Source organism: Agelaius phoeniceus, chromosome 17 (genome assembly GCF_051311805.1).
Source record: "Agelaius phoeniceus isolate bAgePho1 chromosome 17, bAgePho1.hap1, whole genome shotgun sequence".
NCBI classification, from domain to species: Eukaryota; Metazoa; Chordata; class Aves; order Passeriformes; family Icteridae; genus Agelaius; species Agelaius phoeniceus.
Window position 1 is genome coordinate 4,294,195 of NC_135281.1, and position 18,044 is coordinate 4,312,238.

Here is an 18,044-nt window from a genome sequence, read left to right on the forward strand (position 1 = left end):
CTGCCTTCCACCAGTTGAAAACCATCACCCCTGGTCCTTCATTATCTGTCCATATAAGAAGTCCCTCTCCCCAGGAGTCAGGATCTCCAGCATCCTTAGCAGAAGTGGAAGTACCAGACCTGCACGTCCTGCTCACCCTGAGCTTGTACCTCCCCTCATCTGAGCAGCCCTGGACAAGCAGAGCAGGGCTGCTCAACTTCCACTGGCAGGAACTGTCCAGTCCTGCCCAGCACCAGCCCTGGAACTCACCTGAGCGGGTTTTGGGCAGGCTGGGGGCGTACTGGATGTAATCAGGTGTTGCTATGGGCCCAATTTTTTCTCTGACTGCAAAAAAAAGAAGAGATTTTCATTGTAGGGATGAAGAGAAGCCACACATCCTTTCCATGACAGAAGGTTAAAGACACAAAGCCCAGCTCCTGGGACACCTGGCAGGGCAGTGCCTGGGGCTGCTGCACCTGAGCCTCCACACAGTGGGAGGGGACAAGAAGACCTGCAATGCCAACAGAGCCAAAAGCACATCTCCCCAACACTGAGAGTACTCATTTCTTCAGTCCCTCCATCTTCCAGAGACCTCCCTAACAGTTACAACCAACACCATGATCATTTTGACAGAGCAAGGATTGATTCAAATTCACTCTTGGGTTCCTCCAGAGAAGAAGCTGCCATGGGTCTGTTTGGTGTATTCAACGCTGCAGTGTGCAGTGAAACAGCTCCTTGAGAGCAGAGCACAAACACCCAGAGCAGCACCCTAAAGCAACCCCATAATCCTCTCAGGATGTCCCAGTCTGCCAGGGAAAGCCCTGCTGCAGACAAAAGCCTGCTGAGCACCCCAGGTCCTCACAGGGCTGCCAGCTCCCACGAGGCAGAGATGGCATCACATGAGCAGCCAAAGGCTGGAAGAACTAATTTTAGTCTTTGTCAGCCTGCTGTGTAATCAAGAGGCACCTTGTGGCACTTGTCCACGCTGCATTCCCCAGACACAGGCAAGCACCCAAGCCTTTAACCCCTCCAGCACCTGTCCTCCCCCTCCCTGCTCCCCAGTATTTGCCTGTTGCTACCTTGTTTTTTGAGCTCATCTGTGAGGTTCTTGCTGAACTCGTAGCCCTCTCTCAGGGTCACAAAGCAGTAGAGGCACTCTCCCTTCAGGGGGTGGGGGTGGCTGACCACGGCAGCCTCGGCCACCGCCGGGTGCTCCACCAGGGCTGACTCCACCTCCGCCGTGCTCAGCAAGTGGCCTGCAAACAAGGGGGGGACAAAGCTTTACAGACCTGCAAACAAGGGGGAGACAAAGCTTTACAGACCTGCAAACAAGGGGGGGACAAAGCTTTACAGACCTGCAAACAAGGGGGGGACAAAGCTTTACAGACCTGCAAACAAGGGGGAGACAAAGCTTTACAGACCTGCAAACAAGGGGGGGACAAAGCTTTACAGACCTGCAAACAAGGGGGGGACAAAGCTTTACAGACCTGCAAACAAGGGGGGGGACAAAGCTTTACAGACCTGCAAACAAGGGGGGGACAAAGCTTTACAGACCTGCAAACAAGGGGGGGACAAAGCTTTACAGACCTGCAAACAAGGGGGGGACAAAGCTTTACAGACCTGCAAACAAGGGGGGGACAAAGCTTTACAGACCTGCAAACAAGGGGGGGACAAAGCTTTACAGACCTGCAAACAAGGGGGGGACAAAGCTTTACAGACCTGCAAACAAGGGGGGGACAAAGCTTTACAGACCTGCAGCAAGAGGCCTGAGGCTGTAAAAGGCCCTAAACTACAGATCTGAGAGCATCAGTTTGACGTGCTTGGGAAAGGCCAACAGTGACACTCATTTCCACAGTGCTCTGGAAGCTGCCAGGTGTCACCCACCTGCAGAGAGCACCTCCCTTGGCTGTTCCCCCTCCCACCTTTAGGCTTCTTTCTGGAACAGATCATCAACAGTTCACAGTGATGCCTTTCCAAGGCACAGGCTGAGGAGGAGCTGGATTTGGCAAGAGGAGACCTGCCCACATGGTCAGCTGGAGGTGCAGAGGAAGAGGTTGGATCTGCAGAGTCCAGGCTCCAGCCCAGTGCTGTGGGGAGGGGCAGTGACACTCCACATCCTGGGGCAGGGGCACAGCTCAGTCCTGCACACCTCTGCTCCTGTACCTGTGCTCTGACCTTCCACCCCAGCACTGCTGCCACAGAAAGCTACAGCAAAGTGGTCAACTCCCAGAATGAGATCAGTTGGTGGAGAATCAGGCACTGCTGGTCAGGTGAAAGGATCTAATTTGACCCAGGGACAAGTAAAGCAGCACCTCAGAGCCAGCAGGACATCCATCCCTGGAGGATACAGGTTCCAGGAAAGGAGGGAGGGAGCTATAAACAGATGACATGGAAAATGATGGGCTGAGAAGCAGCTGAATCTCAAAGACTCAGCTGAGAGAGGTGGGAGAATCTTCAGAGCTCTGAGCAGCCTGATCCAGCTTTGAAGTGAGCCCTCCATGGAGCAGCAGGTTGGATTAGCAACCCCATGGTCCTGCCCAAACTCTGTGATTCCCTCTGGCCCTAAATCCTTCAGCAAGGTGTCCTGGCTGGTTACAGAAAGTTCCTTCCTTCCAAGGCTTTGTCTCCAGGGAAAATGGTGCAGGAAGTTACCAAGTCTCAGGCTTGTGTATGTCCCTGAAATAACCCTGACCCAGAAACTGGATCCACCTTGAGGACAAGCTGCTGAGCAGAATCACAGGTGCAGAACCATCCCCATAAAGAAGGTGGCTTTTGAAATGGATGCAGAAGTGTCACAAAGCACATTGGTCCCCACTGAAGACAAAACTCTTTCTTACCAGAAACATTCAACATGTCATCAATTCGCCCTGTGATCCAGTAATAACCATCTTTATCTCTTCTGCAACCTAAAAATAGCCAGAAATGAGTGTGAGGCAGCAGTGCCAGCCCTCAGAGCAACTGATAAGGGACTCTGAGGGCAGGACAGGGCAAGATTCCCACTGCTGTCCCCAGGCCCCTGTGACCACAGCAGCCTGGAGCCCCTTACCATCTCCTGTCACGTAGTACCCAGGGAACTTCTGGAAGTAAATGGTTTCAAACTGCTGGTGCTTTCCGTAGAGCGTGCGCATGATCCCTGGCCAGGGCTGCTTAAACACCTGGGGTGAGACACACACAGCTGGGCAGTGGCAGCCACAGCAACAACCCAGGCTTGCACCACGGGGAGAGAGATGTCAGGCAGCCATCAACAGCACTCAGACACTTGCTGGCAGTGCTGATCCACTGGGAAAGTCCCACCAGCTTTGGCCAGGGGGAAGGAGCTTGGCTGAGCTGTTGTTCCCATCCTCCTGCCTTGCCCACATGTGTATTTAGTGATCAGCTGCAAAAGCTCCCATAGTTATGGCCTTGGAGGGAGTTCCCACCACCCAAGGGTGTGGGGACCAGAGTTAGTGGAGGCAGAATCACAAATTTTTTAAGGTTGGAAAAGTCCAACCATCACCCACATTCACCATGTCCTCAAGTGCCACTTCCACACATTTTCTGAACACTTCCAGGGATGGAGACTCTACCCCTTCCCTGGGCCAAAAGATGTGGGTATTCTACCAGGAATGTCCCAGAGCTCACAGGGAATGGACAAAGGAGGGTGGGGAAGATCAGCCCTTCCTTACCAGGTAACCTTCTGCTTCTCCTTCCAGCTCTTCCCCCGAATCGCTCAGGATGGCAGGGACCACACCAAAAAAGGGGAATGTCTGCCATGAGGACCAGGGAGAAAGGAGAGATGGAGATGAATCCCTGCATTAGACCCCCATTAACCAGAGGGAGTGGGAGGCAGGGCAAGGGCAGCTTTGGAGAGCTGTGGTACATGGGGCCTGGGATTTTGGGTGGTGGTCACCTCCCCCATAGGAACCACTGTCCCCCCAGCCCTGGCAGGCTGCAACCACCCAGCCATGGCACAGCCATGGCACAGCCAGGGCCCTGCTGAGGCTCCTGGGGAGGAGAACACAAGTACTCACGGCAGAGCCTGGCTTCATGGGGGTGGCAGCAGGAAGGGGTGTCAGCATGTGGCCTCCCTGCAAAGAGAGACAAAACCCAGTGAGTTTGGGCCATGCCAGCCCATCCCACAGCTGTGCCATCAGCTCTGGGAACAGCACATCCCAGGCAGGGCTACTCAAGAGAGGTGTGGGCCCTGGGAAGGATATGGCAGTGGATGGGGAATCTGGGCACAGATTTAGAGCTGATGGAGGGAGAGAGAGAGAGAGGAAAGAGAGCAGTGGCCAGAGCAGAGTCAGGAAGAGACCTTTGAGATAGGAAGGTTTCTCCTTTTGGAGCCTACCTGAGCTGCAGGATAGGAAGAGAAGGAGCACATTAGGAGTTTCCTGGGCAGACCAAACAAACAGACCCCACAGACCCCACTATGGGAAAGCTGCAAGGAGGCCCTGCAGGGAGCACAAGGGACAGAGAGGTGCCAGGGACACCAGCAAGGACTCACCGTCTCTGTCTGCCAGAAGGTGTCCACAATGGGGCACCTCTCCTCTCCCACCACACGGTAGTACCACAGCCAGGCCTCAGGGTTGATGGGCTCACCCACGGTCCCCAGCACCTTCAGGGACTTCCTGCTGTGCCTGCAGAGAGGAGGGGGCTGGCAGGGGCTCAGCAGGTTATGGAGCTGTGAGCCTGCTGCACAGCAGAGCCTGGAGGAACCCCTGGGCTACCCAAAATGCACCTTCCAGGTACAGGTCAGAGATTTCTCAGCAATGTTCCACAGGGGAGGAGAGGAGACCTGGGTCATTTTGGCATCTCCCAGTCAAGCCTGCTGTGCAAAGCCAACATCCTCCTTCCCCTGGGACTGGCACTCACTTTTTGACGGGCTCCTCGCCGTACTTCATCAGCAGGCGGATGGCCGTGGGTGCTGTGTAGAACTTGGTCACCTTGTACTTGTCAATGATGCTCCACATCCTGCCAACATCTGGGTAGGTGGGGACGCCTTCAAACTGAGCAGGAGACAGAGCAGTGACACAGCTGTTCCTCACTGCTCCCCACCTGCAGCACCTGCTCAAGCAGGAGGAGCCAAACAGCAGCTGGACCCAGCATGTGCTTATAGGGGTACACAGTGAAACCAGCCCGGGTCCAGAATCCCTCACTGGGCAGATGGCATCCCCCCTCAGCCTAGCAGATGTCCCCTGACACCCCCTTGCAGCACAGGCACTTGGGTGGCCACCACAGTGACACAGTCCCACCAGCCCAACTGACCCTGCCCTCGTGGCAAAGGGCAAGAGATCCAAACACTGTGACAGAATCACAACCCAAAGTACCAAGAACCCCCAAAAGGCCTCCCCCAACATAACAGTGATTTTCCTGCTTGCATTTCCCTGGGGATTCTTGGGCACAGGTCTCTGGCTCCCTGATCTGTTACACTGCCAAGAGAGATACAGGCACAGGAGTTAAACAACAAGTTGTCAAATCAGCGTCAGCAGGGAAAACATCACTCCCTGATTGAGTTTTTGCATTAAGTCAGAGCAGCCCTGACTTCATTGGTACACAAGGCTTGTACTTTTATGGGAAAGAAACAGGGGAGCAGTTTGACACAGTTTGAAAAACTACAGAAATGTTTGTAGAAAAAGCCCCACACAAACTACTCCCCCGAGAAGTCATCATGCCCTCCCTGGAGAGCACCACCCTTCCTCACAGAGCCCTCACAGAGCAACGCAGGGGTGCAGCTCAGCACCACCAGCTCCCTTTTCCTGGAGTGGCAGCCCCCAGGGGCACAGGGCACTCACCAGCACGCTGGTGGCCCCGTTGGCCAGGGGGCCGTAGGTGAGGTAGGAATGGCCCGTTATCCACCCGATGTCAGCCGTGCACCAGTACACATCCTCAGGCTGGTAATCAAACACGTACTTGAAGGAGGTGGCAGCAAAAATCATGTACCCACCCACGGTGTGCAGCACACCCTGCAAGGAGAAGGCACAGAAAAGTCAGGGTGAGTGAGCTCCCACCATCACCCTCACACTGCCAGGCCCAGCTGAGCATCGCTGACTCCAACAGCAGCTGAGCAGGAATGACCAGCACAGCCCTTTTCTGAGACCTCCGTGTCTCCTCCTTGTGCTGGGGCCTCCCAGCTCCCCCCACACCAGTTCCCCCAGCTGAGGGGTCCCCAGGGCTCAGCCTGAGCCGTGCAGGGAGCTGGGAGCACACCTTGGGTTTTCCAGTGGAGCCACTCGTGTAGAGGATGAAGAGCTCGTCCTCGGCGTCACACCACTCGGGCTCACACTCTGTGCTGGCACCACCCACCAGCTCATGCCACCACGTGTCCATGGCTGGGTTCCAGGGCGTCTGAGGAAAGCACAAGATTGGGAACAGGCTTGTCCAAAAACAAGAGAGGGGGGATCAGGAGCACAGCCCAAACCTTGCCCCCATCACAGGCCATGGAGGGGGATGTTCACAACACAGCCTGCTGCAAACCATGCACCAGAGCTGCAGCTCCCATTCCCAAAGCTCCTTTTCACAGCCCACTGCCACAAGGGAAACCTTCAAATACAGTCTGGCTGCAAGGCCGTGTCTGAAGCAGTGTCCAGACCACAGGTGATGGTGATGAACCCCCGTGGGTGGCAGCAGCAGCCAGGAGAGGCTGTTCCCACTGCCAGGCTCCTCTGCCCTGTGGGGCTGCCCTGAGCTGCAGCCCTACAGCCAAGCAGCAAGCACAGCCACCTGTCCCACAGCCACCTGTCCCACAGCCACCTGTCCCACAGGCCTTGTGGGGACCCTGATGGCAGCATGGACCGAGCTGAACAGCAGCACCGTGGGCTCACACTGCTTGGCCCTGCAGGCCCCCAAAAATATCTGTTTTCTGGGTTTTTAGGTAATAACTACCCAGCTAAGAAGTGACTGCACCAATGCAGAGCCATCCAGCACTGCTGACTGAAGATGCCAGAGCTGTGACAGAGCCACCAAGCCTGTGGCTGATGGGCAGAGGTCACCCTGAGGGTTGTTCTGGCTCCCCACCTCTCCAGGGTGGTGGCACAGCTCAGGGCAAGATTTAACTTCCCCTGACCTTCTCACCTTTCCTCAGAGAAGCCTGGGGGAAGCTGGGCAGGGAACAAGCCCCAGCCTCACCTCAGACCTCCACTTCTCACATCTCTGTGAGGGCAGGACCTGACCCAGAACCCTGCACATTTCCTCCTCACAAAACCAGGCTCACCACAGCTCCCTCAGCTGGGGTGCACAGAGAGCAGCCCCATGGTGACTCTCTGCAGCCCTAAAGATGTTCTTGAGACATCTGGAGGCACTGGGACCCCACAGCTCCCGCACACATGGGCAGGGGAAACCAGCTGCTTGACAGTTTGGCACAACTGAGCACACTTGGAAAGTTTTCATGGACCCTCAGGCTCCTGGTTTTACCTGGCAAAGCAATTGCCACAATTCTGTGCCACCAGCAAGCTCCCAGCAAGGCACCAGGTAAACAAGCCCAAGGCTATCCAGCAGTTTTCTCTTGCATCCCTCCTTGAAGGATCCCTGATTTAGCACCCAGACCCCAGGGAGGAGGTCAGAGCATGGCACTGTGAGTCTCTGCCTGCCTGCTCTGGGGGTCACAGCTCCTTGGATGAGGCAGGAGATCAGATGCTGGCTCTGGAGATGCAGGTTTGCTGCAGGTGCCCCTGCCAGGCTCCTCACGAAGGGAAGATCATTGTGAGAGCTGCTTTTGAAAGGCAGACAGACAAAGCCTGGCCTGGATGCTGGCATCCCAGTGGCTCTGCACTCCCAGGGGTCACCCATGTGGGTGTTTCTGAGGCACTGCTGGCACTGCACTCACGCCCAGGGCCTGGGCAGCTCTGCCAAGCTGGGTGGGCTCTGTCACTGCCATGCAGCTGCTGGCACCACGGTTAGGAGGGCACGTGTGGCTGGGCAGCCAGAGCAGTTAAGGGAGGTGGGGAGCTGCATGGGAAGCAGAAGGGAGGTGCCAAAAAGAGGAAGGCAGTGCTGTGTGTAAATACCTTGGGATGGAGTCTCTGTGAGCTTTCAGTCTTTTTTTCCTGTTAAAAATCCACAAAGAGGGTGTGAAACCTGGGAAGGGGAGGATCCATACTGGGCTTTGCAGGCAGGGAGCTGGAAGCCCACAGGCCTGGATGCTGGAAAGGCTGGAAAATCACCACCTGGCAGGCTGGAAAATGCTCAGGTCCAGGGCCAGGCCAGGAGATGCCTTCTGAGCAGAAGCCTGCCCATTTCCATCACCTTCCCAGGGTACCAGCTGCCCCCAGGGCAGGTCCCCAAGGCCACCCCCTGCACATGGCTGGCTGGGAACAGAGGCACAGAGCCAGCACACAGCCCACAGACCATCCAATAGCCTCACACAAGCCAATGGAACTGTAAAAATGCACCCACGAGGGAAAGAATCCTTAATAAAGTATGGAAACAAGGGGAGTAAAGAGAGCCAAAGGGTAAGAGACACCCTGCAGCCTCCCCCAGAACATTCTGCACAAAAACCTCACCTCACCTACTGGAACCAGCACAGGGACAGGCTGCCCTGCAATCACCCTGCCAGGGAAACCTCACACAGAAAGGCTGGTCTGCTCCAGTTTTCCCATTCATTGCATCTACCCTGCTCTCACAAGAGAAAGGGCAGAGCAGGCCAAGGAACATGGCCAGGCTGTCAAACAGAGAGCAACACCCCAATAAAATGAACACAGCTGAACGAGGGAAAATAACTCAAAGGTAGAGAATCTGATGGACTTCTTGTTCCAGGGATGTGCACAGACCACTCCTCCTGAAAGCAGAGTCTAAAGCTCAAATACTCCCCAAACACAACCCATTTCTGAGCCAGCAGCAGCCTGGGGATAACTCAGTGCAAATAATCACCCAACACAGAGGGACAGAAGACAACGTGGCAAGATTTGGAGCTGTGGGGTAGCTGAAAGTAACCTCTGGAGCAGGTAAGGGCTGGGCACAGCAGGGCTGCTCAGCAGTCTCAGCAAGCAGCCACAGCCCCAAGACCTCCTCCTTCCACCCCTGTCTCACCACATGCCTCTGGCCCACATCCTTTCATCTCTAGCTGCAAATGAAAGCCCCAGCCTGAGAGCTGACAGAGTCCCTGTGGCAGCTGCACAGCCCCTGCACTGCTCTCAGCAGAGGATTGCTGCCCTGAGCTCACACCATGAGCACAAATCTCCTGGGTGTCCTCTCCTGCTGCCACTGTGACAGCTGCAGTGCAGCACAGCATTGGGCTCTGCACACAAGGGGAGAGAGACAAAGGGTTAGGAAGGAAAAGCCTTGTACTGGGCAGAGGAAAATGGCCATCTTGTCCCTAGTGGCTTTGGAAGATGTACCCAGGGGTCCTGTGGGCTGGCAGCTTGTGAAGGAGTTAAAGGAAGCAGCAGGGAGAAGATCTTGGTAAGGAAACCAAAATTTTTCAACCACTCACACAGCAACGTCAGCAAGGAGGGGTGAAAACAGGACAGGAGTGTCCAGGGAATCACTGAGGTGGCTTTGCACTGATCAATTTGCTGGTCTCTGGCCTGTGGTAATAAAACCCCCCTCTCATGCCACCAGGAACACACCTGCACTTCCTGGCACAGCCTTTTCAGAGGGGGAGACTTGCTGCAGGTCCCGTCCACTGCTACCTCTTCCCTGCCCAGGTGCTTCACCACAATGCACTTTTTCAGAGAGGATCCCCTGCAAAAAGAAGGAGCTGTCACACTGGGCTGCTCAGGGGCTGAGCCAGCCCTTCCTGGGATTCACAGGCAGCACTGGAGGCAGGGCAGGGGCCTGGAGCTCCTTTTGTCGGGCTGGAGCATTTGCTGCCATGCAAACTCCAGGTACTCCATGAATTTCCAATGACACCAGCCACAGGAACAGCTCAGACAGCAAAAACAGTCTGAGCTTACTGGGGATTTATCAGGTGTGACTCCTGGGGGTCCCACAAGTCTCTCTCTGTGGACACTGCTGTGGAGATTCCTTACAAATCCCAAATTTGCCTGCCTGTGACCAGGAACAAGCCCTCCCACCAAGAGATGTTAGTGGCTGCTCCAGCCCCTAGGCATGACTGACTGCCTCAGAGGGAGGAAAAGCTTCCAAAGCCTGATTATACCTCAAGGAAAGTGTAGGTGTTTGCCCCCTTCTGAGGGAAAAGACAGCCTACAGAACACTGACAGAATGATCTTATTTCCCTTCAACCCTGTTCAGGGTATCAACATGGTCTCCATCAGTTAACTCCCAGCTTCAGGATCACTTCTGTCCTCCCAGGTACCTATTTTACAGACAAAGACCTATGTTTTCTTAAAGAGTTTGAATTTGTAATGTGCAGACTATCTGCCCTGAATTTCCATGTTTGATCTAACACACAAACCCACGTTCAGTCTCACACAAGCTACACAGATGCTGTGTCTGTAAGCTTGGCAAAGTCATTTCAGCAGGATTATTTCCCTTTCTGTAACATCTGATGACTGTTTGTGTCAGACCTGCTGCAGAGTCTGCCCACCTTTGACAACTCCCACTTGTGCAGGAGCAGATTCTGGCAGCAATGCCCTTTTCTAGAAGGGAATCCAAACTTACTTGTCTATACATTTCCGGATGGCTTCGTCTGCAATCTGCTTCAAGTTGACCAGTTTGTCCCCTCGATAAAAAGCATCTGCAAAACGGTGAGGAAAATGTCAGAAGGATTTCCCAGCCAAGGCAGCCTGAGGCAGCTGGAGCAACAAGCAGTTTCAGGAGGGCAGAGTTTCAGACTCATGCACTGGAGTGAGGGGAAGCAGACAAACAGCTGATGGGAAAGCTCTCCTAATGCACCCTTTTATTAGCCCAGAGAAACAGATGCCAAAAGACACGGTGGAATTCCTTCCCTGGGAGAGGTCCCAGTTTGACCTGGCAAATCTCTTGGGAATATTCTGTGGGAAATAATCCAATGCATCCAGAATACAGACTGCAGTTTAGTGGGTCCTTTTCATCCATGGGAATTAATAAAAACACTGTTTCTTGCACTTTTGGAAAAAACAGCTGGGGATATGCAGTGGCTTACATGCAACTACTGCCACACTCTTGATCCTTTGCTTTACAAGGCCGGGAGCTGCAGCAGAAATGTCCTTAAAACTGGGAAGGGTGGGAATTCTTACATTAGGCCTCCCTCATGATACATCTTGCAAACATCTGGCTGATTTTCAGGAGAAGCATGGATGAGAAGTGTTTGGAAACATTCTATTAGCAGCTGGTGACATCCAGCTTTACAGGACAAACTGAGGGGCTGCTCAAAGGCTTCACCACGTGTGTGGAGTGGGAAGCAGCATTTGGGCACAGCTACAGCACTGCACCCGCTTTGGGAGGCTCAGCTGAGGCACTGGCTTTCTCTCTTCCACTTCCAGGCTTTTAAAATAAAGATCTTTCAGGCAGGTAACAGGAAGAGAGTTGCTCAGACATGTGTTTTACCTGCTGTGATGAGGAGAGAGCAACCGCAGTCCAGGATCCGCTCGCAAAGGGAGTCAGCAGAGAAACCTGCGAACTGCCAGAGAGCACACAGCAGAGTCAGCAAGGACACACAGAAAGCCAGCCCACAGCCCTCAGCTCCTGTGCTGTTCACCCAAGGCAAATGATTCACCACAGGCACTGATGGAGAGAGCTAAAGGAGCTCATAGCACAGCTAATGCAGGCAAACAGCAGCATCTTAATTGAGCTTCCTTCCATCTCATGGTCAGCACTCATCTTTCCAGCTCCTCTCCCGAACCAAGAGCTGCTCCCCTCAGAGCTCAGCACCAAGGGCAGCACAAAGAGCTTGTTCCTACCACAACAGAGTGCAGAGCTCCAATCCTGGCACAGGCAAGCATGGCTACGACCAGCTCCAGGATCATTGGCAGGTAGATGGAAACCCGGTCTCCTTTCTTCACCCCTATGGAGGGAAAGTGAACGTGGAATTTGTCAAAATGAACACATTATATGGCAAAAGAACAGGATATAGAAATAAATCGATTTAATTCCACATTTATATGCACACAATAAAGCTTCAGCTGCAATTAGAGCTGAAGCAGCCATGGGTTTTGCCCTTCAAGCACTCTCAGGATCTCTGCTGCTCACAGTGACCCCCAGATGTGTCACAAAGTCTCTTTTCCCAGCCCGGTGGTCAAAGAAGGAGTCAGAGCTCTTCAGTTCTCGTTCTCAAGGTTGTTTATTGTGTCTTATCTATAAAATTCTTTCTCCTGTCCAGCCGAGGTCTGCTCAGCAAGACAGTCCAAGGTACTCTGCCCATCTCAGAGGCAGTGTTATCTTGTTAAACTAAAAACTACATGTACAATGTTTACAATTACTTTCCAATACCTATCACCTATGTTAGACAGTGAGCTTCTACTCTAAACTAATCTAAAAGTGCCAACATCACAGCAGAAGATGGAGGCCAAGAAGAAGAAGGAGAAAGGCTGGACACACCCAGATTCTTCCATCTTGCCTCCTGAACCTTCATTCTAAAAACCTCAAAAATCTATTTTTCACCCTGTGATAAATTCACTATTATTCTACTTAAACTTTCATGGCTTGTAATTCTTCATACAAGGTTGGTAATTATTTTTTCCAAGGGCTAAATCAAAGGCACAGGGGTCTTGGGCTCTGTGCCAAGGTTTCTGAGCTCCCTGACAGGATTTCAAGTCCTCCAGGGCAGCCAGAGGAATTTCCTGGGTTCTGACAAAGCACTATGGCTCTTGAAAGATGATGACTAACAGTCCATGTTCTCATCTACCTCCCTGAAGGGAACAGGAAAGTAACCAGAGCCCACTGCTTGTTGGAAAACCCCAGAGCATCATTAAACACTGATTTCTTCCTTGTACAGCTGATATGACCGGCACTGATCAGTTTTCACAGACAGAGCCAGGAATGAATCTGTGCATTGCAGAACAAATTGATGAGAATTACTCAACAGATTGGCAAGCACACAAGCAGTGACCCCAATCCCCAAAGCCTTGGCCAAATGCCTCCCCAGCATCCAGTGCTCTGCTGGCCCAGCTGTGTACCTTGGCTGCGGAGGACGTTGGCAAACTGGCACACTTTGTGCAGCAGCTCACGGTAGGTGATCTTCGTGGAATCCCCAGGTTCATTCCCTTCCCTGGAAAAGCAAGACAATCTCTGTTACTGTGCAGCAGTTCAAGGTAAGAGTGACACTGAAAACTGCTCTGGCCAATAGATATGTCCTCACCTGCCCTTCTGAGCACAGAGTAACCAAACTCCAGAAATCCAGTTCTGAACTAAAGTTCTCTAATAGTAGGAAAATCAAGTCCAAAGTGCCCAGCCCTGTGTAGATCACTACTGAAAGCAAGTGAATGTGTGAAATGGAAATACTGGCACTTTCAGAGAGGCAAGAAGAATCCAAAGCTCAGCAAAGAACCAAAGCTAAGAGTGCACAGGCTCAGGAGCACTCTGGGGTTTATGGCATGGCTCCCTCTCTCCTGGGTGCTCATGCCTGCAGATATCTCAGTATGAAACACAGCCCAACGTGCAGCAACAGCCAGCCCCCAAATACCTGACATCTGATGGGCTGTGATGGGATGCCAAGGCCTGTCTTGTTTTCCAAGGTCATATATAAATACACCCATGGGTGTTTGTCCAGTGTCATGCCTGCTCTGCCTTATTCTCCCTGTGCTCCTCTCTGAACCAAATCCAAGCTCCTGCAGCCCAGGAGAGCCAAGGGACAGGAATGTCACATCCCCAGTGAAATGACTTGCTACTGAAGTAAAACCCCACTAATTTTAATGTGACTCAACACTTCAGCCATGCAAATCAGGTGGCACTCCCAAAGTATCAGGAGATTCATAAAGATTTTGACATGACTTCACAGTGGAGAAACAGCAGTCTCCTACACACTGGAAGGACACAGACACTTTTGCAGGTCTCTCCAAGGCAGCCAGCACAGAAACTCCAGTGATCCACAGATGAACAGGGGTATCACATCACTCTCAGCTGCCAGTGCTTCTGGAAAGGTGTCCCCTTAGTGTGTGCAGCCAAATGAAAAGCACCACTGGTGCTGGGGAGAGGCCAGGAAGCACCTCCATCACATGTGCTCCCTCAGGATTGCAGCCAGGCTCTGCCTAGCTCTGAAACAGAAACTTCACCACTTCAACATTTCAAACAGAGCACTCCAAAACTAAGTATGGAATTCTAGCAAAAACCAACCACTTCTCCCAGCAACACAAGCAGTGGGAAGGCTTCTGGGATGCAGAAATGCATACAGCAACACCCTAATTTCCCAAGTAGTGCTGTAAATAATGTGATTCACACCAGTGACCACATGCTCCAATGGCAGACATGGCTCTGGTGAAGAAACCACAAGAGCTGGGAGAGTCCCTCTGGTACAAGCTCTGCTCCTGCCCCATGTAGAACAGGGGTTCCAAAATCGGTGGCTACACCTGAATCATCATTTGTGGCTCTGCTGCTTACATACTTGCCTTATCCCTCTTGATACCCAGCTACACTCCTGGCTTCCACGTTGCTCTGCAGCAACTGGAACCATGGACACCTGCACTGACACAGGACAGGGAATCTTTTCACCTCTGGCTGCTGGAAGGGTGATTCCCTGCTTGATATTTTATGCAAGTTTGGCCCCTTCTAAGAGCAAAGGAGAGAGACACAAGAATACAAAGCTAGAGCAAAGTGTGGGAATGTGAACCAGTGTCCAAGGCAGGCAGCTCAGCCTTGACATCCCAGCATTTTCCTCTCTTTTTCCCATCACAGCCAGAAGCACCACTTTGAGCTAAATGACATGTGGAACTATTAGTCAAGGTCCTTACAGCAGGACTCTCAGCTAGGAAAGGGAAACCAGGCAATCAGTTTCCCTTTTTCATTCTGTTACTTGAGGTCAAAGATGCAAGAGCTGATTCCAGTGCTGGGCTGAGCAGCTGTAACTGATCTGGCTCACAGGAACAGCATCTGCTTCTGCTGTGTCTGGCTGCACACTGAGTGCCTTCCCTCATCATCCAGCTTTTCCTTTGTGCACCTACATCAAGGCTGGTGCTGTGCAAACCTGCTTGTGTCCAGATGTACAGGACCACTGTGTGCAGCTCTCCCCTCAGCCACAAGCCTTGCTATGGAAGAGCTCTTAAAAGGCAATTAGAATGCTTCCAAATGCAAGCTGGAGCATTCCCACTAATCCCTCACCTGAAGGTCACTGGGGTCTGCTGGGCACCACAGGCAGGCCCTGTGTAAGCCAGCCCCAGCTCAACAAACAGGGCAGGGAGGAAGGATGTCCCTTTGTCTGTGCTCTGGCCCAGCAAAGGGATCGAATCACAACCTTTACTCAGAGAGGAGCACATTAGGAGGAAAGGCTATCACAGGCTGCCCAGTGTGCTATTTGGGGGCTGGGCAGCCAAGGGGAGAGGCAGGCAGGTCAGCCAAGCTGGGGTTCTCAGGGGAGCTGCCCTGCACACGGTGCCCATGAGGGACACAGAGCTGCCCTGAGCCACCGGCACGAGGCACGGCTGGGACATTCCTGCTCTCCCTGCACAGGAGAGGCACATCTCAAACACGCCAGGTCCTCCTCCTTGGCAGGATTTTGGAGGGACATTCAGGCCAAGGAATGTACCCAGACTCAGGATAAGGCCTCTTGCATAAGGCGCTGCAGGAAAAGCACAGAGCAGAGTCAAAGAGAAGTTAAAACTTTTGCAAGGATTTTCAGGGGTTTTTCAAAGTCTTTTCCACCCATTTGCGTGACTGCAAAGCAGCTCCTCTACCATCAGCAGGGCAAACCTCAGGCTTCAGATTTTAAGAAGACCTTTTGTTCAATGGGAAACAAATCATGTCCTTGTTTCTACAGGACAAGATGCCTCCTTTCAATGCATCTCCAGCCAAGGCCTCGAGCAGTCTCCCAAGAGCAGGCAATTGCTTTACATATCCAGGACTCTGAAAATAGTCTGGAGTGCCCACAGCTGTACTCAGTGGGCTACAGCAGCACTCAGACTGCTCAGGACTCTGCTCTGGCACAAAAGCCCACTGAAAGATGGATTTTTAGACAGGGCATTTAAAGAAATGCCCACTTGCATGCTATTGAGTACTCTCTGCATCAAAACTGAGCCTGTAAACTCATGGCATCCATCTTCTGCCAGCAGCAGCTTCCCAACAATGCCCTTCTGACATAAGCAAGAGCTGTCAGCCCTGAGTGCCCCACATGGGCTCCCCTGTCCAAATTGAACTGAAAAAGAAATAAAACTGCAAAAATAAACCTCACTCTTCTGAAAAAGTGCCACCTCCGCAGTTCTAACCCCACCAAATCCAACACTCCCCAAATACATATATTTTTTTTAAGATCTATTGGTGAAAATAGGTGGCAGCAGCACTGCTGTGATTGTTCATGTGCAATCTGTGCTCTAACAGCAAGGCTTCTTCTGAAAGGAAAATCCAATTCTCAGCTCCCCAACCATCCCAGACACATCATTAGATGAAATACATGGCGAAGCACAGTGAGTCTGACATTTTTTTCATCTTCAAACCAAGTCCTACATTTAGCAACTGTAATCCAAAATTTTGCAGCATCATCTGGCTCATGGCAGGAATGCATTTGAGATTTTTAGCACTTGAGAAGCCTGTGTTTTACATATTGCATGTTGTGTGAATTCTCAGCTGGAAAAGACAAGTTTGGCCATATGGAATACATAAGAAAGAAATTGTTCCCTGTGAGGTGCTGAGGCCCTGGCACAGGTGCCCAGAGCAGCTGTGGCTGCCCCTGGATCCCTGGAGGTGTCCCAGGCCAGGCTGGACAGGGCTTGGAGCACCCTGGGATGGTGGAAGGTGTTCCTGCCCATGGCAGGGAGTAGAACTAGATGACCTCTAAGGTCCCTTCCAACCCAACCCATTGTGACTCTAAGATCTCCACTGAACCAGCCACTGACTCAGTGAATGCAAGTTCTTCAACTAAACACACAGATGCACAACTGGAGCCCCTCTGAGGCAGATCTTCTCCTAGAAATTGTGATTTGTTAGAAAAGTTAAGTTTCCTGCAAAGAGGAGAATTTAGTACCTGCCTGCAGCCAATCCTTGTCAGGGCCAGATACCCCAAGGGCATCAGGCACCACCACCACTGCAGTGTGCAGGGTGGCAGTGTCCAGCCCTGCTCAAAACAGATCCCTGTCAACACATGAAAGGCAGCCCAGGCTCTGCAGAGCTCTTACCTTCCTGCTCCCTTCTGCCAGCAGTTAAAACAAGGAGCTGCCCACTTTAGAGCAGATGCTGTGACACACACAATGCCCATGGCACAGACCCTGCCAGCATCCGAGCAGAGAACTGCAAGGACAAGCCACACAGGCAGGGGAGGAAGAAAACACCAGGTGGGAAAGCTGAACACTTGTCACCTCTGTGGCACTGCCACACTTACAGGGGGCTCACAGACTGCCTGCTCAGCTGGGAGTTTGACCTTGGAGCTGCAGAGCCACAGAGCTGTTTCACCTGATGCCCAGGTAGTAAATCAAGGTTAAGCTTCCCTGTTAGAGCCACCATGCAGGTGAGCAAGTGATTTACTGCTGTACATACACAGTGTAGCAGGCAAGGTGGTCTGTGGGAGCAGGCCAGCATTTCTGCAGAGCCCCTTTAGCTCCAGCACTGAGCCTGTGGAGCAGTCAGGGATGCAGAGCAGCAGTGTGGGAGAGGGACCCTGTGCCCAGATGCTCTCCTGGATATTTGCACCAAAGCGGGCTAAGAAGTTATTGTGCTCTGCCAAGCACCACAGCTGACTCCAGGACTTTGCAAAGCATGGTCTGCTTCACCCACCCATCCCCTAACCAAGTGAGCTGAGCCCATCTCAGCTGCAGGGTGACAAACACAAGGGAGGCACAGGAACTCAATGGCCATGGGGAGACACTTCCCAGAGCAAACAGACCCAAACAGACCAAGCAAAGCTGACCTGGAAATGAATCACCAACACTGTTTGGTTCTTCTCTTTCACCACATTTCTAAAGAAAAGTTATTTGCATTACTTGTTTGAGTAACAGATGATTACAACTCCCTAGGCAAAGCTGCCCCAGCGTTGGCACAGAGCAGCAGGAAGCACAGGCTGCATCAGTGGCAATTACAGTTTTCAAAGGAATTGAGGATCATTATTGTGCTTTACAAGGGCAACAACA

At 52.5% G+C, this 18,044-nt stretch overlaps 1 protein-coding gene across 1 annotated transcript in view; it reads right to left on the reverse strand.

Moving 5' to 3' along the window:
- The window catches only part of ACSS2 (acyl-CoA synthetase short chain family member 2), a 32,153-nt gene that overhangs the window by 2,006 nt on the left and 12,103 nt on the right, over positions 1–18,044 (reverse strand). The window contains exons 3-17 of the mRNA XM_054644606.2: positions 12,954–13,045; positions 11,739–11,842; positions 11,386–11,458; positions 10,519–10,594; positions 9,525–9,639; positions 6,169–6,306; positions 5,754–5,924; positions 4,834–4,967; positions 4,466–4,598; positions 3,990–4,046; positions 3,645–3,725; positions 3,026–3,134; positions 2,817–2,885; positions 1,059–1,235; positions 250–324 (exon numbers count right to left, since the gene is read on the reverse strand). Coding sequence (XP_054500581.2) covers positions 250–324; positions 1,059–1,235; positions 2,817–2,885; positions 3,026–3,134; positions 3,645–3,725; positions 3,990–4,046; positions 4,466–4,598; positions 4,834–4,967; positions 5,754–5,924; positions 6,169–6,306; positions 9,525–9,639; positions 10,519–10,594; positions 11,386–11,458; positions 11,739–11,842; positions 12,954–13,045 — 1,604 coding nt within the window. The remainder of the gene's footprint in view (positions 1–249; positions 325–1,058; positions 1,236–2,816; positions 2,886–3,025; positions 3,135–3,644; positions 3,726–3,989; positions 4,047–4,465; positions 4,599–4,833; positions 4,968–5,753; positions 5,925–6,168; positions 6,307–9,524; positions 9,640–10,518; positions 10,595–11,385; positions 11,459–11,738; positions 11,843–12,953; positions 13,046–18,044) is intronic.